The sequence below is a fragment of the Salvelinus alpinus genome, chromosome 17 (genome assembly GCF_045679555.1).
Source record: "Salvelinus alpinus chromosome 17, SLU_Salpinus.1, whole genome shotgun sequence".
Classification (NCBI taxonomy): Eukaryota; Metazoa; Chordata; class Actinopteri; order Salmoniformes; family Salmonidae; genus Salvelinus; species Salvelinus alpinus.
Window position 1 is genome coordinate 648,132 of NC_092102.1, and position 23,090 is coordinate 671,221.

At 44.0% G+C, this 23,090-nt stretch overlaps 1 protein-coding gene across 4 annotated transcripts; it reads right to left on the reverse strand.

Moving 5' to 3' along the window:
• Nucleotides 1-402: 402 nt before the first annotated feature.
• Nucleotides 403-22,838, reverse strand: LOC139541917 (telomere length regulation protein TEL2 homolog). Of its 4 annotated transcripts, none has more exons than XM_071346812.1 (20): nt 22,563-22,837; nt 21,933-22,286; nt 20,714-20,991; nt 20,493-20,561; nt 20,233-20,380; nt 20,018-20,120; nt 19,862-19,930; nt 19,635-19,776; nt 19,329-19,465; nt 18,866-19,062; nt 18,564-18,652; nt 13,318-13,409; nt 13,111-13,227; nt 8,940-9,011; nt 8,664-8,837; nt 6,995-7,086; nt 6,725-6,824; nt 6,464-6,528; nt 6,234-6,349; nt 403-1,137 (listed from the first exon to the last, which is right to left on the reverse strand). In XM_071346812.1, the coding sequence occupies exons 2-20, from the start codon at nt 22,274-22,276 to the stop codon at nt 1,019-1,021; spliced, it is 2,523 nt and encodes an 840-aa protein (XP_071202913.1). In that variant the 5' UTR covers nt 22,277-22,286; nt 22,563-22,837; the 3' UTR covers nt 403-1,018. The 4 variants fall into 4 exon arrangements, with proteins under 4 accessions (XP_071202913.1, XP_071202912.1, XP_071202911.1 ...); XM_071346811.1 differs by having other exon boundaries at nt 20,714-20,994; XM_071346810.1 differs by lacking the exon at nt 403-1,137 and adding an exon at nt 1,217-1,592 and having other exon boundaries at nt 22,563-22,838.
• Nucleotides 22,839-23,090: the final 252 nt, after the last annotated feature.

The window sequence follows — 23,090 nt, forward strand, 5'->3', positions numbered from 1 at the left end:
TGGGGATGTCTTGCTAATTGCCTATAATTTCCACCTTTTGTCTATTCCATTTGCACAACAGCATCTGAAATGTATTGTCAATCAGTGTTGCTTCCTAAGTGGACAGTTTGAATTCACAGAAGTGTGATTGACTTGGAGTTACATTGTGTTGTTTAAGTGTTCCCTTTATTTTTTTGAGCAGTGTATATATATATTTATTTTATTATGGAGGATTCTGCTGTTTCAGGCAGCTGAAATTAATCTCCCAAATAATCACTTGTTGAGGTACACATGCGTGGTCTTTCTCCGGAGGAAGGATGCATATTGTACACGTGTGTAAGGAAACATAATTTACAGGACTTCCTGTGTAAGCAAACACCTATAGTACAGAGGGATGTCCCTGGTCAGGAAACAGAAAAAAAATACATCCTCCACAAACATTTTAATACATGTCATTTATTTTTGTCTAATGACATCCTCCTTTCCAGTCTTGGTATGTTTCAACTGCTTAATGAATTAGTTTGTGTGTGTATACACTGAGTGTACAAAACATTAGGAACACCTGCTCTATCCATGACAGACTCAATCCAGAAGAAAGCTATGATTTCTTATTGGATTTCAATCACATGTATCTATGAAGCCCTTTTTACATCAGACGATGTCACAACGTGCTACACAGAAACACAGCCTAAAACCCCAAACAGCAAGCAATGCAGTGCACTGTTCCACACTCCTCCTTCACATAAACATACTTCTTTCCTTTGGCATGCATGTATTCATTTCAGGATATGGTGGACCAGCAGCACCTGTAGTTCTAGCTTAAAGGACATCCTTCAGTGTCCAGTGTCCGCCACATCCTCAGGCTTTCTGCCAGCCAGTTCCTTTTGGCAAGCATAATTTGTACTCCTGTCACAACCAGTGTCCTGAAGCAGTCACTACCAATACACCAGCAGTCACAACCAATACACTAGCTGTCTGTTGCCTTTTGTACACCAGAGGGATAGGACTTAAAGGTCCACTGTGTATCATCATGTTGTGATCATGACTGCAGGACCAGTGCAGCAGGGTTCATTTCAGTCTTCAGACTCTTCTCCAGCAGCACCAGGCTCTGCACGGCCAGGTTCCTGCAGTCTGCATCAGGGTCCACTTCAGCTACGTCTGTCAACAGCACAACAGGTTGGACCATGAGTATCATTATTACCGTAAACAGGTAGAAATTAACCATAAGAAACAATGAGGCTGTTCAAGCAATAAAACAAGCATGCTTTTTTTAATGCAAGGCTTTTTAAAAATGTAACAGTTGATTCACATTGAAAACACAAACGTTTATGATTCTGTAACATTTTTAACATTCAGGTGTCTTCTGGACTATTGGTAATGTCCTTGGGAGAATTTAAATTCCCATTGATGAGTGAATGGCGTCACAGACAGTCTGTACAGGACAGGATATCCTGGATTCCCTCCATTTCCCAGCAATGCTCACCCCAGCTGTGTGTGTGTGTGTGTGTGTGTGTGTGTGTGTGTGTGTGTGTGTGTTCTCAGATTGACACACACTGAGCAGCTGCATGAACATCTGGACTGTGCTCTTTTTAACCACATTCTTCTGGTCATCCCTAAAATACACATAAACCAAGGTCAGCCCTGAATGATGTCATCAAGGGTGTGTAAAACTTACAGCGCTAATGTGACATGCTAGAGACCCAATGGTAGGCTTAGGGTCAGAAATACCCTGAAAACAATCTGCCATTTTTAGTTCATCAACAAAATCATTACATTTGAGAAGTGGGACTGCAGTGTCGCGACAGCAAAGGAGTCGTACTACTTTGAACTGATGTGCGGTGAGCTTTTTAGCACCAGTGACAGCTTAAGCATCACCCAAGTGGGTGCTGCCCATTAGTAGGAGTGCGCCTACAAAGTCCAGTGTGGATGCAGAGAAGCTGAGAAGGACTGAGGATGAAAGCAAGTTGACACGACTCGGGCTGGTACACGAACTAACTTGTCCCAGACCATTATACCAAATCAAATTGTTTTCGTCACATTAGCTGAATACAACAGGTGTAGACCTTACAGTGTAATGCTTACTTATAAGCCCTTAATCAACAATGCAGTTAAGAAAAAAAGTGGAGTAAAAACTAGATGAGTAAAAAATGAAAATAACATAAATAAAGAGCAGCAGTAAAATAACAGTAGCGAGGCAATATACATGGGGTACCGGAACAGAGTCAACGTGCAGGGGCACAGGTTAGTCGAAGTAATATGTACATGTAAACTCAGCAAAAAAAAGAAATGTCCCTTATTCAGGACCCTGTTTTTCAAAGATAATTCGTAAAGATCCAAATAACATCACAGATTTTCATTGTAAAGGGTTTAAACAGTTTCCCATGCTTGTTCAATGAACCATAAACAATTAATGAACATGCACCTGTGGAACGGTCGTTAAGACACTAACTGCTTACAGACGGTGGGCAATTAAGGTCACAGTTATGAAAACTTAGGACACTAAGGAGGCCTTTCTACTAACTCTGAAAAAAAACTAAAGAAAGATGCCCAGGGTCCCTGCTCATCTGAACGTGCCTTAGGCATGCTGCAAGGAGGCATGAGGACTGCAGACGTGGCCAGGACAATAAATTGCAATGTCCGTACAGTGAGACGCCTAAGACAGCGCTACAGGGAGACAGGACGGACAGCTGATCATCCTCGCAGTTGCAGACCACGTGTAACAACACCTGCACAGGATCGGTACATCCGAACGTCACACCTGCGGGACAGGTACTGGATGGCAAAAACAACTGCCCGAGTTACACCAGGAATGCACAATCCCTCCATCAGTGCTCAGACTGTCCGCAATAGGCTGAGAGAGGATTAACTGAGGGCTTATAGGCCTGTTGTAAGGCAGGTCCTCACCAGACATCACCAGCAACAACATCATCGCCTATGGGCAAAAACCCACCGTCGCTGGACTAGACAGGACTGACAAAAAGTGCTCTTTACTGATGAGATGCAGTTTTGTCTCACCAGTGGTGATGGTCGGATTCACGTTTACCGTCGAAGGAATGAGCGTTACACAGAGGCCTGTACAGAGAGGCCTCTGGAGCAGGATCGATTTGGAGGTGGAGGGTCCGTCATGGTCTGGGGCGGTGTGTCACAGCATCATCAGACTTTACCTTGTTGTCATTGCAGGCAATCTCAACGCTGTGCGTTACAGGGAAGAAGACCTCCTCCCTCATGTGGTACCCTTCCTGCAGGCTCATCCTGACATGACCCTCCAGCATGACAATGCCACCAGCCATACTGCTCGTTCTGTGCGTGATTTCCTGCAAGACAGGAATGTCAGTGTTCTGCCATGGCCAGCGAAGAGCCCGGATCTCAATCCCATTGAGCACCTCTGGGACCTGTTTGATCGGAGGGTGAGGGCTAGTGCCATTCAACCCAGAAATGTCCGGGATCTTGCAGGTGCCTTGGTGGAAGAGTGGGGTACCATCTCACAGCAAGAACTGGCAAATAGAAGGAGATGCACTGCAGTACTTAATGCAGCTGGTGGCCACACAAGATACTAACTGTTTCTTTTGATTTTGACCCCCCCCTTTGTTCAGGGACACATTATTCAATTTCTGTTAGTCACATATCTGTGGAACTTGTTCAGTTTATGTTTCAGTTGTTGAATCTTATGTTCATACAAATATTTACACGTTAAGTTTGCTGAAAATAAACGCAGTTGACAGTGAGAGGACGTTTCTTTTTTTCTGAGTTTAGGTAGTTAAAGTGACTAGGTATAGATAACAAACATAGTAGCAGCAGTGTAAAGGGGGGGGGGAGACAATGCAAATAGTCTGGGTAGTCATTTGATTAGGTATTCAGGAGTCTTATGGCTTGGGGTAGAAGCTGTTAATAAGGAGCCTTTGGACCGAGACTTGGCACTCCTGTACCGCTTGCCATGCAGTAGCAGAGAGAACAGTCTATGACTAGGGTGGCTGGAGTCTGACAATTTTTAGGGCCTTCCTCTGACACTGCCTGGTGTAGAGGTCCTGGATGGCAGGAAGCTTGGCCCCAGTAATGTACTGGGCCGTTCGCAATACGGTCGGAGGCCGAGCAGTTGCCATACCAGGCAGTGATGCAACAAGTCAAAATGCTCTCGATGGTGCAGCTGTAGAGATGTTTGCGGATCTGAGGACCCATGCCAAATCTTTTCAGTCTCCTGAGGGGGAAAATGTGTTGTAGTGCTCTCTTCATGATTGTCTTGGTGTGTTTGGACCATTATCGTTTTTTGGTGATGTGGACACCAAGGAACTTGAAGCTCTCAACCTGCTCCACTACAGCCCCAACGATGAGAATGGGTCCTCCTTTTCCTGTAGTCCACAATCATCACCTTTGTCTTGATCACGTAGAGGGAGAGGTTGCTATCCTGGCACCACACGGCCAGGTCTCTGACCTCCTTCCTATAGGCTGTCTCATCTTTGTCAGTGATCAGGCCTATCAATGTTGTGTCATCGGCAAACTTAATGATGGTGTAGGAGTTGTACCTGGCCGTATAGTCATGAGTGAACAGGGAGTACAAGAGGGAACTGAGCACGCACTCCTGAGGTGCCCGTGTTGAGGATCAGCGTGTCGGATGTGTTGTTACCTACCCTTTCCACCTGGGGGCAGCCCATCAGGAAGTCCAATACACAGTTGCAGAGGGAGGTGTTTAGTCCCAGGGTCCTTTTGTCCAGGAAAGGGCAGTGTGGAGTACAATAGAGATTGCATCATCTGTGGATCTGTTGGGGTGTTATGCAAACTGGAGTGAGTCTAGGGTTTCTGGGATAATGGTGTTGATGTGAGCCATGACCAGCCTTTCAAAGCACTTCATTGCGAAAGACGTGAGTGCTACGGGTCGGCAGTCATTTAGGCAGGTTACCTTAGTGTTCTTGGGCACAGGCACTATGGTGGTCTGCTTGAAACATGTTGGTATTACAGATTCAGTCAGGGTCAGGTTGAAAATGTCAGTGTAGACACCTACCAGTTCGTCAGCGCATGCTCGGAGTACACGTCCTGGTAATCCGCCTGGCCCTCTGGCCTAGAGGAAGTTTACCTGTTTAAAGGTCTTACTCACATCGGCTACAGAGAGCGTGATCACACAGTCTTCCGGAACAGCTGATTCTCTCATGCATGCTTCAGTGTTGATTGCCTCGAAGCGAGCATAGAGGTAATTTAGCTCGTCTGGTAGGCTCGTGTCACTGGGCAGCTCACAGCTGTGCTTCTCTTTGTAGTCTGTAATAGTTTGCAAACCCTGCCACATCCGATGAGCATCGGAGCCGGTGTAGTACGATTCAATCTTAGTCCTGTATTGACGAGTTGCCTGTTTGATGGTTCATCGGAAGGCATAGCGTAATTTCTTAAAGATTCCGGTAGATTTTTTATTTATTTTACCTTTATTTAACTAGGCAAGTCAGTTAAGAACAAATTCTTATTTTCAATGACGGCCTATGAACAGTGGGTTAACTACCTTGTTCAGGGGCAGAACAACAGATTTTTACCTTGCCAGCTCGGGATTCGATCTTGCAACCTTTCGATTACTAGTCCAAAGCTCTGTCCCGCTCCTTGAAAGAGACAGCTCTACTCTTAGCTCAGTGCAGATGTTGCCTGTAATCCATGGCTTCTGATTTGGGTATGTACTGTCGTGGCCAAAAGTTTTGAGAATGACACAAATATAAATTTTCACAGTCTGCTGCCTCAGTTTGTATGATGGCAATTTGCATATACTCCAGAATGTTATGAAGAGTGATCAGATGAATTGCAATTAATTGCAAAGTCCCTCTTTGCCATGTAAATCCTTCGCGTCCGACTCGTTCTAGAAAAATTCTTCCAGTACGAGATGAGTAATCAATGTCCTGATATCTAGAAGCTCTTTTCGGTCATAAGAGACAACGGCAGTAACATTATGTACAAAATAACTTACAAATAATGCAAAAAAACACACACAATAGAACAATTGGTTAGGAGACCTTAAAACAGCAGCCATCTCCTTCGGCGCTATTATCCAGCGGCCAAGTGATTTTCCAAAGTTGTTTATGTTCTGTGTACTGCAAATCAGCTTTAGCTGCCAAGTACGGCCTACATGTAATCATAATAAACTACTACTAATGTCAATAAACTGTACTTCCTGAATTGACTGGGTGAGACAACTCTGTCAAGTATGTTGAGATACAGTAGTCTGGTCTCTACTCTTGTATATAGTAACAGAAGTGATACTTTATTGCTCTGCCCTGTATTCTCACCTGCCAGCCATGCTCTGGTCTCAAACAGCTGATCACTGAGCTCCACCAGCAAACTCTGACTGGGCATGCTCAGAAAGACGGAGCAGACAGCAAATAGGACTCCTCGCCGCACCATCCTATGTTGGAAATACAGAGGTTGGGTAAGCCATAGACCAGTTGGACAAAAGACCTTCCTTCCTACCCACACTCAAACAGTTTCCTATTTATGACGTGTGTATAGATATACTCACTGGTCAACGTGGTAGCGTACGGCCCAGACAAAGTCCAACAGAGCTCTGCCCATCTGAGTGGCCACCTGCAAAACACCAGACAACCCATTCAATCACACAGTCAAGACACAGCAATGGGGATATTTTCTGAGGTGACATTATGATATGCAGTAGCGAATAATGGACATGTTTTAGACAACTCACTCAGTCAAATACTAGCCTAGTCAAAGCAAGGAGGACATTTTATGAGGTGACACCAGAAGAAATCAAGTTGTAGCCTACCGGAGCATTGACTGATAGGTGCATAAGGAGTCCCAGCGTGTGGATCAGTCTCCCCAGGACCAGGTGGTCACTGCCCAGCAGGTCAAAGGTCACCTGAGGCCTAGGAGACAAGGTCTAGGTCAAGGAGAACTCAAATACAATTGTGTAGCACAAGAGGTGTAACACAGTGTTCTTCATTTGAAGCACAGTTTATTTGTATCTCACACACACTCTCACATTGCCTCACACTCACTTGCTAGGGACCCATACACATACATTCCAACACATTACCTGTCATAGTTTCTGAGCAGAGGGAAGAAGAAGTGGCCAGCAACAGGGGCATAACGGTTTGGGGTGGGCTTGGCTGGAGGGTGAGTGACGCCCTGAAATGAGGGCAGAACAAAACCCATCTTAACTTGTTATGGCTGCAGCCCCGTATTGAAAAACTGGAAAATGTGCAAATTTTCAAACGGCCTCTTAATCAATTTTTGCTCTTACAATATGCATATTATTATTACTATTGGATAGAAAACAGTCTCTAGTTTCTAAAACCGTTTTAATTATTTCTCTAAGTGGAACAGAACTATTTTTACAGTCCATTTCCTATCCGGAAGTGAGATTTCCAAAATCGATGTCGCTCTTCGAGCCCTTGTCTATAAAAGGGCATGTCACTTAGGACTGTAGAAACACGTCATGCGGGTGTCATGCGGAAGTGAGAGAAGAAATCACTTGATTATCTCGTCCTGTATTTGAACACCTCTTGGAGTGAGTGTTGCGCAGTTTATTTTTCTTTCTGGGCGCGAAGTAGCACCTGGACTCGGCTCCTGGAAAACACTCTGTAAAGGTGAATATGATCTCTGGCTTCGATTTTATTTGATACATGTCACAATATCATCCTAAAGTATGTTATTTCAATATAGTTTAATTATATTATTGAAATGTATTCTGGACTTTAGACGTGATCCGACGCAATAATTTTTTCAAGATGGAGAGGTTAGCGTCGCACTGCCAGTGTGCTTGCTAATTCAAGAGGGAAATTGTTCGTTCTGGATCGAAATAAAGACATTTCTGAACAAAGGACCCCTTGGAGAACATTCTGATGGAAGATCAACAAAGATAAGGACCCAATTTGGGATGCTTTTTCATATATCTGTCGAACTGTGCTATGCTACCGTTTGCCTTGAGTCAATGCTGTTGTGATGTTAGCTATTGTAGTAAGCTAATATGACGATATATTGTGTTTTCGCTGTAAAACACTACAAAAATCAGAAATATTGGCTCTATTCACAAGATCTTTCTCTTTCATTAGCTATCCACCATATATTTCTCTGAAATGTTTTATGATGTGTAATTAGTAGTTGACGTTGGTGTCTGTATTTTCTCTGGCTACTCCCGTGCGATTTCTGACTGTAGCTATGATGGTAGCAGTAATGTAAAACTGATTTATAGCTAAAATATGCACATTTTTTGAACAAAACATAGATTTATTGTGTAACATGTTATAGGACTGTCATCTGAGGTAGTTTTTTCTAGGTTATTTAGGTTCGTTCTAGGTTAGATAGGTTGGCTTGTGCATGCTACTTGCATCCTACTTGTGCTGTGAAATGTCTGTCCTCCTTTTTTATTTGGTGGTGAGCTAACATAAATATATGTGGTGTTTTCTCTGTAAAACATTTTAAAAAATCGGACATGTTGGCTGGATTGACAAGATGTTTATCTTTCAAATGCTGTATTGGACTTGTTAATGTGTGAAAGTTAAATATAAAAAAAAAATAGATTTTGAATTTCGCGCCCTGCATTTGAGCTGGATGTTGTCATAGGTGTACCGGTGTCGGGCTGCAGCCATAACAGGTTAACATTGATCAGGAATCAGATGTAGCTACTGTATGGTTATAGTCTTAATTCCAGTATTATTTAAAAGGCAAAGAAATAACTTTATTGAAGCTGTTGTGCAGCCTACCTTACTGAGCCGTTTGGTCTTACTCTGAATCCGCCTCTCCACCACTTGTCGCCAGTGTATGGGGTCATCGCCGGGGTAAAGGGGTGTATCTATGGTAACCCGCTGAATGGCCTTGGACGGACCTCCTTTGTCAGTGATTGGTTGAGAGAGCTCCTGCGCAGACATAATGAGGACCTGACATAGGGGAGACACAACAGTTAATAAATAGTTATGAAGCCTTTATAAAGGCATTCTACATTCACAAAAGATACTAGGGAGGAACCGTGTTCTCTTCACCTCTAAAATATCCAGCCGTTGTCGTATACTGTAGTTCATGGAGTAGAACTCCGTGGTCAGATACTCAGTCACCTGTGAATGAAAGGGATGAGAATTAAAAAGGACATGGTGTATTTAGCAGTGAATATTGATTATACACACTGACTGTACAAAACATTAGGAACACATTCCTGATATTGAGCTGCACCCCCCTTTCCCTCAGAACAGCCTCAACTTATAGGTGCATGGACTCTACAAGGCGTCAAACGTTCCACAGGGATGATGGACTCCAATGCTTCCCACAGTTGTGTCCAGTTGGCTGGATGTCATTTGGGTGGTGGACCATTCTTGATACAAACGGGAAACTGTTGAGTGTGAAAAACCCTGCAGCGTTGCAGTTCTTGACACAAATTCAAAGCCACTTAAATAGTTTGTCTTACCCATTCACCCTCTGAATGGCACACACACAATCCATGTCTCAATTGTCTCAAGGCTTAAAAATCCTTCTTTAACCATTCTCCTCCCCTTCAACTACACTGATTGAAGTGGATTTCCGGCGAACTTCCGGCGCCGACCAAGATGGCCGCCTCGCTTCGCGTTCCTTGGAAAATATGCAGTATTTTGTTTTTTTATGTGTTATTCCTTACATTGGTACCCCGGGTAATCTTAGGTTTCATTACATACAGTCGGGAGGAACTACTGAATATAAGAGCAACGTCAACTCACCATCGTTCCAACCAGGAATATGACTTTCCCGAAACGGATCCAGTGTTTTGCCTTCCACCCAATACAATGGATCTGATCCCAGCCGGCGACCCTATGCAACGCCGTAAAAGGGGCAAACGTAGCGGTCTCCTGGTCAGGCTTCGGAGACGGGCACATCGCGCTCCACTCCCTAGCATACTACTCGCCAATGTCCAGTCTCTTGACAATAAGGTTGATGAAATCCGAGCACGGGTGACATTCCAGAGAGACATTAGAGATTGTAACGTTCTCTGCTTCACGGAAACATGGCTAACTCAAGAGACGCTAACGGAGTCGGTGCAGCCAGCTGGTTTTTTCACGCATCGCGCCGACAGAAACATACATCTTTCTGGTAAGAAGAGGGGCGGGGGTGTATGCCTTATGATCACACCACGTCTCGTTAATCATAACAACATACAGGAACTCAAGTCATTCTGTTCACCTGATCTAGAACTCCTCACAATCAAATGTCGACCGCATTATCTACCAAGGAAATTCTCTTCGATTATAATCACAGCCGTATATATTCCCCCCCAAGCAGACACATCGATGGCCCTGAACGAACTTTATCTGACTCTTTGTAAACTGGAAACCACACACCCTGAGGCTGCATTCATCGTAGCTGGGGATTTCAACAAGGCTAATCTGAAAACAAAACTCCCTAAATTCTATCAGCATATCGATTGTGCTACCAGGGCTGGTAAAACCTTGGATCATTGTTATACTAACTTCCGCGACGCATATAAGGCCCTCCCCCGCCCTCCTTTCGGAAAAGCTGACCACGACTCCATTTTGTTGCTTCCAGCCTACAAACAGAAACTAAAACAACAAGCTCCCTCGCTCAGGTCTGTTCAACGCTGGTCCGACCAATCTGATTCCACGCTTCAAGACTGCTTCGATCACGCGGATTGGAATATGTTCCGCATTGCGTCCAACAACAACATTGACGAATATGCTGATTCGGTGAGCGAGTTCATTAGGAAGTGCATTGACGATGTCGTACCCACAGCAACGATTAAAACATTCCCAAACCAGAAACCGTGGATTGACGGCAGCATTCGCGTGAAACTGAAAGCGCGAACCACTGCTTTTAACCAGGGCAAGGTGACCGGAAACATGACCGAATACAAACAGTGTAGCTATTCTCTCCGCAAGGCAATCAAACAAGCTAAGTCCCAGTACAGAGACAAAATAGAGTCGCAATTCAACAGCTCAGACACAAGAGGTATGTGGCAGGGTCTACAGTCAATCACGGATTACAAAAAGAAAACCAGCCCCGTCGCGGACCAGGATGTCTTGCTCCCAGACAGGCTAAATAACTTTTTTGCTCGCTTTGAGGACAATACAGTGCCACTGACACGGCCCGCTACCAAAACCTGCGGGCTCTCCTTCACTGCAGCCGAGGTGAGTAAAACATTTAAACGTGTTAACCCTCGCAAGGCTGCAGGCCCAGACGGCATTCCCAGCCGCGTCCTCAGAGCATGCGCAGACCAGCTGGCTGGTGTGTTTACGGACATATTCAATCAATCCTTATCCCAGTCTGCTGTTCCCACATGCTTCAAGAGGGCCACCATTGTTCCTGTTTCCAAGAAAGCTAAGGTAACGGAGCTAAACGACTACCGCCCCGTAGCACTCACTTCCGTCATCATGAAGTGCTTTGAGAGACTAGTCAAGGACCATATCACCTCCACCCTACCGGAGACCCTAGACCCACTCCAATTTGCTTACCGACCCAATAGGTCCACAGACGACGCAATCGCAACCACACTGCCCTAACCCATCTGGACAAGAGGAATACCTATGTGAGAATGCTGTTCATCGACTACAGCTCAGCATTTAACTCCAAACTCGTCATCAAGCTCGAGACCCTGGGTCTCGACCCCGCCCTGTGCAACTGGGTCCTGGACTTCCTGACGGGCCGCCCCCAGGTGGTGAGGGTAGGTAACAACATCTCCACCCCGCTGATCCTCAACACTGGGGCCCCACAAGGGTGCGTTCTGAGCCCTCTCCTGTACTCCCTGTTCACCCACGACTGCGTGGCCATGCACGCCTCCAACTCAATCATCAAGTTTGCGGATGACACTACAGTGGTAGGCTTGATTACCAAAAACGACGAGACGGCCTACAGGGAGGAGGTGAGGGCCCTCGGAGTGTGGTGTCAGGAAAATAACCTCACACTCAACGTCAACAAAACAAAGGAGATGATTGTGGACTTCAGGAAACAGCAGAGGGAGCACCCCCCTATCCACATCGACGGGTCAGTAGTGGAGAAGGTGGAAAGTTTTAAGTTCCTTGGTGTACACATCACGGACAAACTGAATTGGTCCACCCACACAGACAGCGTTGTGAAGAAGGCGCAGCAGCGCCTCTTCAACCTCAGGAGGCTGAAGAAATTCGGCTTGTCACCAAAAGCACTCACAAACTTCTACAGATGCACAATCGAGAGCATCCTGTCGGGCTGTATCACCGCCTGGTACGGCAACTGCTCCACCCACAACCGTAAGGCTCTCCAGAGGGTAGTGAGGTCTGCACAACGCATCACCGGGGGCAAACTACCTGCCCTCCAGGACACCTACACCACCCGATGTCACAGGAAGGCCATAAAGATCATCAAGGACAACAACCACCCAAGCCACTGCCTGTTCACCCCGCTATCATCCAGAAGGCGAGGTCAGTACAGGTGCATCAAAGCAGGGACCGAGAGACTGAAAAACAGCTTCTATCTCAAGGCCATCAGACTGTTAAACAGCCACCACTAACATTTAGCGGCCGCTGCCAACATACTGACTCAACTCCAGCCACTTTAATAATGGGAATTGATGAAAATTATGTAAAAATGTACCACTAGCCACTTTAAACAATGCCACTTAATATAATGTTTACATACCCTACATTACTCATCTCCTATGTATATGTATATACTGTACTCTATATCATCTACTGCATCTTGCCATCTTTATGTAATACATGTATCACTAGCCACTTTAAACTATGCCACTTTGTTTACATACCCTACATTACTCATCTCATATGTATATATTGTACTCTATACCATCTACTGCATCTTGCCTATGCCGTTCTGTACCATCACTCATTCATATATCTTTATGTACATATTCTTTATCCCTTTACACTTGTGTGTATAAGGTAGTAGTTGTGGAATTGTTAGGTTAGATTACTTGTTGGTTATTACTGCATTGTCGGAACTAGAAGCACAAGCATTTCGCTACACTCGCATTAACATCTGCTAACCATGTGTATGTGACAAATAAAATTTGATTTGATTTAACAAGTGACATCAATAAGGGATTATAGCTTTGCCTGGATTCATCTGGTCAGTCGATGTCATTGAAAGAGCAGGTGTTCCTAATGTTTTGTACACTCAGTGTATGAAACTAAACCATAATATAAAAAGGTAGATGGTTAAGATTAAGGTGAAATATCTTACGGGGACAGAGTCGGTGACAGTGAGGGCCACCATAGCAGCCTGCCTGAGACTCAGGAAGCCCACAGTGTTGTACCTGTCCTCCATGTGCAGCAGCACCTTGCTCAGCTCAACACTGACCTGAGGAGCGACAAACATTAAGGGAACGACTATAACAAGGGAACTATATGCTTATCATTTGAATGTAGTAAACAGTGTGTGACCTCTCACCTCTCGGGCTGTAGAAGTGTTCTTCCTCACCAAGCCCTCAATGGCTCTCAGACTGAGATCCACCCTCACTGGGTCCTCAGATGAGAGGACGGCTGGGGAGAGATGGATGGAAGGATGAATGGACGAATCATTTAACAAGTTAGTAAAATAAAGAGAGCATTAGTAATCTTAAATGGGAAAGGGGGATACCTAGTCAGTTGCACAACTGAATGCATTCAAAAGACACTTGCACATATGAGCAATCTTTTTTTACAGGTACATGGTAACAGTTGAATAAAATGAGAAACAAGAAGAAACATAAAAAGCTTTAATTCATATTCACATTTACAAAATTTACAGCATTTCATCATTAAGACCTTCAGGAAAAAATGTCTGGAGGGTGAAAATCCCAAAACATTCTCTTTTGCTCAGAGTACTATTTCTATCCTAACTTCCTCTACGCCACAAAATCTTTAAAAAAAAAGGTAGAAATGTCATGTTTCGGGTCATTAAAATGTTCTGCGATTGGATAATCCCTGTCATTTCTCCTGATTTATCGTTTATGTTCACAAATTCTGTTTGAGAGGACGGGTTTTACCTACATAACACAGCCCACATGGACATTTAATCATGTAGATAACATGGGTGGTGGAGCACGTAATAATGTAATTTATTTGGAACCGTTTTCCTGTCAGTCGGTGGCAGAAATATTCACACTTCATCATATTGTTGCACTGTGCGCAATCTCTGCATTTATAGCTACCATTCGGCAAGAGGCCGTAAAAGAGCCTGGCTGATTTTCTTTTGTGGCTGGCAGGCAGTGAATTCTTTGAGTTACAGCTGAATGAGTCAACAGACTGTCGGACCTGGCACAGCTCCTGGTATATGTCCGTTACGTTTATGGGGAGGTCAAGACCAATGTATCGCGTAAATTGCAACATCTCCTATATACAATAAGTGGTGGATTCTTAAATTTCGCTGGCAAAGCTAGGTCCGATGATAAAACATGCCAGTGTTTCTCGACAGCATCTGCCACTTTTCGCAAGTTCAAAGTATATGTGGTGGTGAACACGACAGAGTGTTCTTTAGCTCTAGTGGGTATTTTTGTAGCAGTTCATCTCGTGTTTTCACACATTGTGTGTAGCCTCTTCTTAGAAACATATTGCGCATCTCCGCTGCTTTTTCTAGATAGTCCTCTGTGGAGTGGCAGTCTGAAGAAATGGCTTCTTGGAAGTTTGAATGCATTCAAACGACATGTGTCTTCCCAATTTAACTCAACTCCTCTGAATCAGAGAGGTGCGGAGGGCTGCCTTAATCGATGTCCACGTCATCGGCGGCCAGGAGCAGTTGTTGTTGGGGATTAACTGCATTGCTCAATGGCAGAACAGCAGATTTTTCCACCCTGCCGGCTCAAGGATTCGAACCAGCAACCTTTCGGTTACTGGCACAACGCTCTTAACCACTAGGCTACCCCCCCCCCCCTATTGTCACATGACAATAGTAATGGAAACATTGTGATTTTAGAGACACAAAGTAACAACAGCCTCTATGATGAAAGGGATCAGAGTCAATCTGTTACTGGGGCTCTTACCATCATCATGATTTACATCATTCAAATTCACCAAATCACTTTGTTTATAAGCCCACTAGGCTTCTCATTTGTTGTCATTAAAATGTCCTGAATAACAGAAAGGAAATACCTTGGGTGTTCCGTGCAATAGCCTAGGCCAGGTATTCCCAAATTGGAGTAGCAAAGCCGATGGGGGTACGGCAAATAAAAACGCGATTCCCCTCCAAAAAATTCACATTTTCAAACAGTTTATTTCTAATACATTTGGGTGAGTTTTTTCCCCCTCGCCTGAGTAGCCATAGAGACACATACCAGCTCCACCAGCAGTACTACACATTCACCTGTCAACGACACAAGTTGTTCTGCTTCCACGAGCACATCCAATGCTAGCATCAGTAATTCTACATTTGTTGTTAGCCCAGCTAGCATGGACACTGACAGTTGTGAATCTGATGCAGCCGAAGAGCTACTACCCCCTTACCCGGGAAAGCGCCGAACAGACATCGAAGGGGCACAAATATTTATTTGAATTTAACTAGGCGAGTCAGTTAAGAACAAATTCATATTTACAATGTTCAGGGGCAGAATGACAGATTTTTACCTTGTCAGCTTGGGGATTCAATCCAGCAACCTCTCGGTTACTGGCCCAACGCTCTAACCACTAGGCTACCGGCTGCCCCAATATGATGAGAACTACATTGATTTGGGGTTCACTTATATTGGGAGTAGTGCCTTTCCTCAGACAGAGTGTGTTATGTGCAAAAGTACTATCTCATAACTCGATGAAACCTTCACTCTTGCGCAGAAACAAAACATGACAATTTGAAAAAGCCAAGGGAGTTTTTTGAGTGAGAATAAAGACGACTTTAGAGTAGTAAGATGTGTAACAGCAACAGATAACATTAATAAGAAGGGGCTAGATGAGTCTTATATGGTGTGCTACCGAGTGGCAAAGACAAGCAAGCCCCATACTATTTTGGAGGACTTAATTCTTCCTGCTGCCGCGGATATGGCTGGGACAATGCTGGGGGAAAAAATACAAAAAAAACTATACAGACGATGACTTCATCAAAAAAACACTGTTTCACAACGCATCAGTGACATGGCAGGAGATGTTTTGAAACAATTACTGCTTCGTATACAAGCCAGTGAATTCTATGAGTTACAGCTGAATGAGTCAACAGACGTGGCGGACCTGGCACAGCTCATGGTATATACCCGTTACGTTTATGGGGAGGTCAATTAGGAAGACATCCTCTTCTGCAAACAACTGGAAAACAGAAGAGGATATTTTTAAAGTACTGGACAGCTTTGTGACATCAAATAGACTTTGGTGGTCAACATGTGTTGGTATCTGTACTGATGGCGCAAAAGCCATGACAGGGAGACATAGCGGAGTGGTAATGCGCTTGCAAGCAGCTGCTCCCGACGCCACTTGGGTACACTGCAGCATCCACCGAGAGGCTCTTGCTGTCAAAGGTATGCCTGACAGCTTGAAAGACGTTTTGGACACAACAGTGAAAATTGTTAGGTTTGTTAAAGCAAAGCCCCTGAACTCTTGTGTATTTTATGCACTATACAATGATATGGGCAAACCATGTAACACTTTTACAACATACAGAAGTGCGCTGGTTATCAAGGGGCAAAGTATTGACACAATTCTTTTAAATTGAGAGACGAGCTTTGTTTACTGACCATAATTTTCACTTGTCTGACCGCTTGTCTGATGACGAGTTTCACACGACTGGCCTATCTGGGTGATGTTTTTTCCACGCCTGAATGATCTGAATCTAGGATTACAGGGACTCTCCACAACTATATTCAATGTGCAGGACAAAATTGAGGCTATGATTAAGAAGTTGGAGCTCTTCTTTGTCTGCATTAACAAGGAAAAGACACAGGTCTTTCCATCATTGAATATTTTTTTGTGTGCAAATGAACTCAAGCTTACGGACAATGTCAAATGTGATATAGAGAAGCACCTGAGTGAGCTGGGTGCGCAATTATGCAGGTACTTTCCCGAAACGGATAACAAACAACTGGATTCGTTCTCGCTTTCATTCCCTGCCTCCAGTCCACTTACCGATATCTGAACAAGAGAGCCTCATCGAAAGTGCAACAAGCGGTTCTGTGAAAATTGAATTTAAATCAGAAGCCTGCCAGATCTCTGGATTGGGCTGTGCACTGTTAAGACACAGATACCCTTTGCAACCACGTACCTATGTGAGAGTGGATTGTCAGCCCTCACTAGCATGAAAACGAAATAAAGGGACAGACTGTGTGTGGAAAATGATTTAAGACAGACTCTCTCTAATACAACCCAACATTAAAGAGTTATGTGCCTCATTTCAAGCACACCCTTCTCATTAACCTGTGGTGAATTTTCGATGAACAAATAAAGTTGTATATGTAAGATGGCTAAATAAAGAGCAAAATTATTGATTATTATTATATTATTATTTGTGCCCTGGTCCTATAAGAGCTATTTGTCACTTCCCACGAGCCTGGTTGTGACAAAAACTCAAGCTCATTCTTATGTTTAATAAATGTATTGAATAGTGTGTGTGTGGCAGGCTTACAATGATGGCAAAGAAACAACATTTCAGAGTGCGCTGACCATGGTGCTAGAGGGGGTACGCAGCTGGAGATTGTATGTTTCAAGGGGTATAGGACTATTAAAAAAAAAGTTTGGGAACCACTGGCCTAGGCTATCCTACACAATTGCACACAGCAGCCTAGACTCCGTGTCCAATCCGACGCACAGAAACATGAAAACATTAACACGTTACATTGATGCTTTCTCTGTTAAATCTTGTAGACACGGCTGTAAATCCAGCAGACAGTAGCAGATAATCAACATAAATGAAGGGGTATTGGATCCAAATGACTTCACTGGCGCAATGAACAAAACATCAAAATATTCTAGACATTCTTACGAACGCGTGTTTTCCCGCACAGGCTGTTTTTTCATTGCATGCTATAGGTTGTTTGTCACTTGACTGTCATTCAGAAAAACATTTCCTGGATCAGCTGATGATGGTCGACAATATCACTAGGCCTAACTAAACAATTGGATACCAAATGCGTACCCAACAAATAGGTCTATTAGCCTACGCATAGCCTATTGAAGAATCGCGCAAGTTAGGTGATGGCCTATAATGGGTCTCCTATTCAGATGATAACGTTCACCCCTAGCCTACTGGTTAATCAGCTCACAGTCGTCTGGACACTTTCCTACGTGCAGTGGAGTAATATTTCCCTCTTTTTCATATCTAAAAAATGCAACTCGTAGCCTATTGATAGACTTTACACAGGCTACTGGTACCGATCACTACAGCCTAATACTTATTACAAGGTTGAAATTGTATTTATTTATATGTGCACATTTTTATTAATTAATGCATGAGTAGGCTTATGGATTACATTTTTCAAGATATTCCCCCAAACTTGTTTTATTTATTTAGTCTAAAATGAAGGCAACGAATGCAGGGCATTTTTCTTAATTTTATACAATATTCTGCCCATATAAACAAACATAATTTTAGAGCATAAACGCGTTGTTCCCCAGCCAGTTGCGCACACGCGGGCGAGGACGAAAGACAAAGGAGTTCACTTCTGCTGCAGCTTTTGCTGTAAAATACAACGCGTTGCTTCGTCCATCTCCCACCCATGGAGAGACCTATATACTGTATCTTACCCTCCAGACAGTCTCGGAGGTAGCGAGGTGGGGCAGCTTGGCTCATCTCCTGGTCAGCTGACATGTCATAGGGGGTGAGTTCATCATCACTGGTTCAAACACACACAGGACAGGGACATAGAGCCTAATCAATACAACACTACTATACCATGCTTTCTTAACTGTCCATGGGAAGATTGTAGTGGTTTGAATTAAATATAAAACTTCAGTCTCACAGACAAAAATTATGTTAATACATGTAGTGTATAACAAGAGGTATTACAGAGTGTTATGGGTTTGATTATGATAATACTATCTCTTACCTATCCAGCTCTGAGTCTGGGTCAGCTCCTGATTTCTGGGCCACGGAAGCAGCCTGGGATGGTACTGCCTGAGAGGGTACAGTCTGCCCTTTGACGTCTTGAGGAAGATCCAATCTGTCATCAAGCGGCTCTGTTTCTTCCTCAGACAGTGGAGTCATCAGTGAGAGCAGCTCCTTGGTCTCCTCATCATGCTCATACTGAGCGGGAGAAACACAACAAATGAACACACACCCTTTCCCGAGTCCTACACAGGACTCATAACAAGACAGACATAGCCTATCTCCTTTCTTTAATGTGCACTGATCTGAACAGTAAATAGGAGAAAGCATTATGGTATTTGTTTTCACCCGTTCAGTTCTTTCAGATCAGTATGAGCAGAGAAAAGAAAACTAGGGACAGTGAGCCACTTCAGACTATAGAGATGCACCCAAAGCCTTGGGAAGGGTGCCATACAATACAGTACTTCGAATTTGAGTTTGGCTCCATTGACGTCCATGCGGGAGCTGAGACACTCCCCCACCACCATGCCCATGCGCCTCACACGGACTACACTGCTGTCCAGGTGGCTCTGCATCCCTCCCAGCATGCACTGCAGCAGCTCTGACATGGAGGAAGGAGAAAGGACAACAGGGTCGTGTTTGATTGGGCAGGAAAATGTCTTCTATTAAATGCCCAAATGAACACCACCCAGAAACGGACAGGGCAGAAAGTAGTGTGAACACCTCTGACCGTGTTACATAATACTGTGCCGTAGTGTTGGGAGTGTTACCTGAGCGTAGCTCCTGTAGCTCTGCATCACTCAGTAGTCCCACACACAGCAGCAGAGCCCGGCTCACATAGAGCTGCTGCTCCAGAGGGGTGTGTCTGACTGCACTGGGGTTAGCCCAGGCCTGGCACAGCGACCGCAGCACCTGGACACACGCACACACAGTCAATAACATGATCATAAATACCCATATATCATAACAACACAAGTCTTATACATTGTACACTCACCTGTATAAGTAGTGGCCTTCTCTCCCTGTCCTGAGCCAGGTAGCCCAAAAGAATGCTCAACACACGAGTCTGGGAGAAAGAAAGTTAAAGACTTCAGCTATAACAATTTCCAACAATGATAGATTGACTAGACTCACCATCAGTTCACCGTCTCACCTCATACTTGTATTGGAGCAGCAGCAGTTTATGGGTGATGACAAACTGGGCCTTTTTGTTCTTCAACACCAGGTTCCCCATGATCCTGGACAGAGCATCAGGTCTAGGGGAAAAAATAACACTTACATTACGAGAGAGAGAGGGGTAAATGCGGTGCATTAAAAAGTCTATTTTTGACACCTTTTGATAACTTCTCGCTATCTCCCATCCCTCACCTGTTGACAGCCTGCACCATTCCAGTGAGCACACTCTCCAGCCAGCGCTCTGGGACATTCTCCAGCAGCTTCCAGCACACCCTTTGCCACACCATGTCTGAACGCGTGCAGAAGGAGAGGCGAGGGGCCAGCACCCCAAATACTAACCCTGCAGAGAGAAACACACAATTATGTAACATTTCTGATGATACAATGGGAAAGTGTTACAGTTGACAATCATCAATGCAGGAGGAACACATGCTGTTTGCAGCCTTGCTTACCACTGTGTCCCTGAACACAGGCCTTCCCCAGTGCCTGGGCCACAAAAGTCAGAGAGCAGTCTTTTCTATCTGGGAACAACAGTGTATTGACAGTGAGTTACACACATAAATAAAATACATTTCCAATAAGACAGTTAAAGTTAAAACAGCCATAAATAGGCCCTTAATCAATCTTCTGCATGATATAAAGTAGACATAAACTGATGGATGGGCATACACACCTCTCAGAGCCTGACAGGTTCTCTCTAGCACAGTGAGCATATCTCTGGCCAATAGGGGGTAGTACTGCTGGGGGAGGAAGATGGTCTTGTTGTGGTGGTGCAGCTGGTTGGCAGTCAGGTCAGGCAGAGCCACCAGGCGGCCCAGCAGGGTCTCTCTGAGCTGGGGAGAGTCGGAGAGACCCTTCCCCTGACAGCGGGTCCACAGTAGGACTGTCAGACGACCACTCTGAAGGAACCGCTCTAGGATGCTGACTAAACGGTCCAGACCTGCACTGGGGCTGCTGGAGATAGATTATCACACACATTCATGCACACACACAAGGAGAATCAATTAGAGAAATGTACAAGATGAGTATATCATTACCAAACAGGTCGCCGGCAGCAAAGACACAGTTATTCACAATATCAAGTAGCCCATTATATTGACTGTCAATGCATTGTAATGCATCAATGTCAATTTACCTTCCTGTCTCGCTGTCGCATGGAACGTGCAAACAGCCCAGATGCTCTGTTTAAACATTAACAATCCTCACTTATGGTTTTGAAAACCTTTGGAAATGTAATATCATTGAGTAATATACTACCGTTCAAAAGTTTGGGGTCAATTAGAAATGTACTTGTCACTTAAAAATGTACACTTAGAAAAATCACATTTTTGGTCCATTAAAATCCCATAAAATAGATCAGAAATACAGTGTAGACATTGTTAATGTTGTAAAAGACTGTTGTAGCTGGAAACGGCTGATAATTTATGGAATATCTACATAGGCGTACAGAGGCCCATTATCAGCAACCATCACACCTGTGTTCCAATGGCACATTGTGTTAGCTAATCCAAGTTGATCATTTTAAAAGGATAATTGATCATTAGAATACCCTTTTGCAATTATGTTAGCTATCCAGCATCTCTGAATGCCTTTGTGTAACGGAAGAAGAAAGACAGAAAAGGGTAACTGAAAAATACTGTCAGCTGCAACTGTTTAGAAGGTGTACAGTACGTATATATTTTATATTTGTAAAATTATTTCTAGATGATATTAAAGTTAACTTCCAAAGATTCCAAAACCGACTTGCACTATTAACATTTAGACATATAGCGTTGGGATTGTTGTATACATTGGCCGCGCTGTGGTCCATGGTTCGAATGAGTATGGGTATGGCCCCATGGATTCTAAAAGACTAAGTATCCACTATTAACATCTTCAAACATTTTTCTCACCTCATTGAGCTGATACCATCCATCAGCACTAACAGAGTCTGGTCTGGAGGACCTCGGAGGAACAAACCATCCCACAATTCTGTGCACTGGGCAACGGTAAGTAGCTGGAGCCAATCAGCATTGATGTTACTGATGAGAAACTGTAGAGTCCGGGTGTAGTGGGCTCGACTGAACTCTGCTCGCTGAGCTGATGTAATTGTACTCTGAGGCCCATCGTCCAGGTAACTGGTTAGTGTGTGTAGAGTTTTGGTCACCTCTTCCTTCTCGTTGGAGGTAGTGAGAGTTCGGACGCATTGGCCCACTGAGAGTCGAACTTCAACATCTGGGGTTAGGGACTGCATCATTCTCCAACACCTGTTGGGGACAAGATTAGTTTATATGGTTCACGTGTTCTACCAATACTTTCAAATCACTGCTAGCTAGCTTCCTACCTAGGTAACGTTAACGTTACATAATAAATGCATACATCTGTCTGTTAACAGCATCATAAGATTTTATTTAGCTAGCTAACTACTGACAGCCCGATCCCTTATTTGCTATTATTGGTCCAATTAACTACAGACGTTCACACAGACGTCAATAGAAGAAGTCCTATGTTGGGATACTGATGAAAGACTATTAGGCACTCACCTGAATGTTTAGCTAACTAGCCAGTAGCCACCATTAGCCAGAATAACAGGTTGTATTCCCACACCTCTGGTCTACTCACGGGGTGATAAACGACACATTTGAAACGGTTTCACGCTGTGAATTAATCTAATTGAACAAGTACTGCAGCCCAAAACAGACTAAGGTTCAAACTGCTTTAAAAACAACCTATATTCTTCTAGCTAGTCTTAGCTACTTTTTCACGATACAAAATAACAAAACGCCTGCTGCGCTAAATGAGTGCGCTAACAAAATATGTCCGTACTGAATAAAATTACGCAATGTGTATCAAGAAAAGTTCCGTGTGAGGACTTTTGAGTTACATTCAACAGGGCAACATGTTTGTAACAAGTCAGACTTTTTATTGCGACTTTTCTTTTATTCTGAGTGAACCTGAATTGAAAACATGCATACACATACCAGTGTAAGTAAAATCAATATTCGACATCGAGGTAGGCGGCTACTTTCCACAATATAAAAATGAAATTATAATATTGTACTGGTCATATA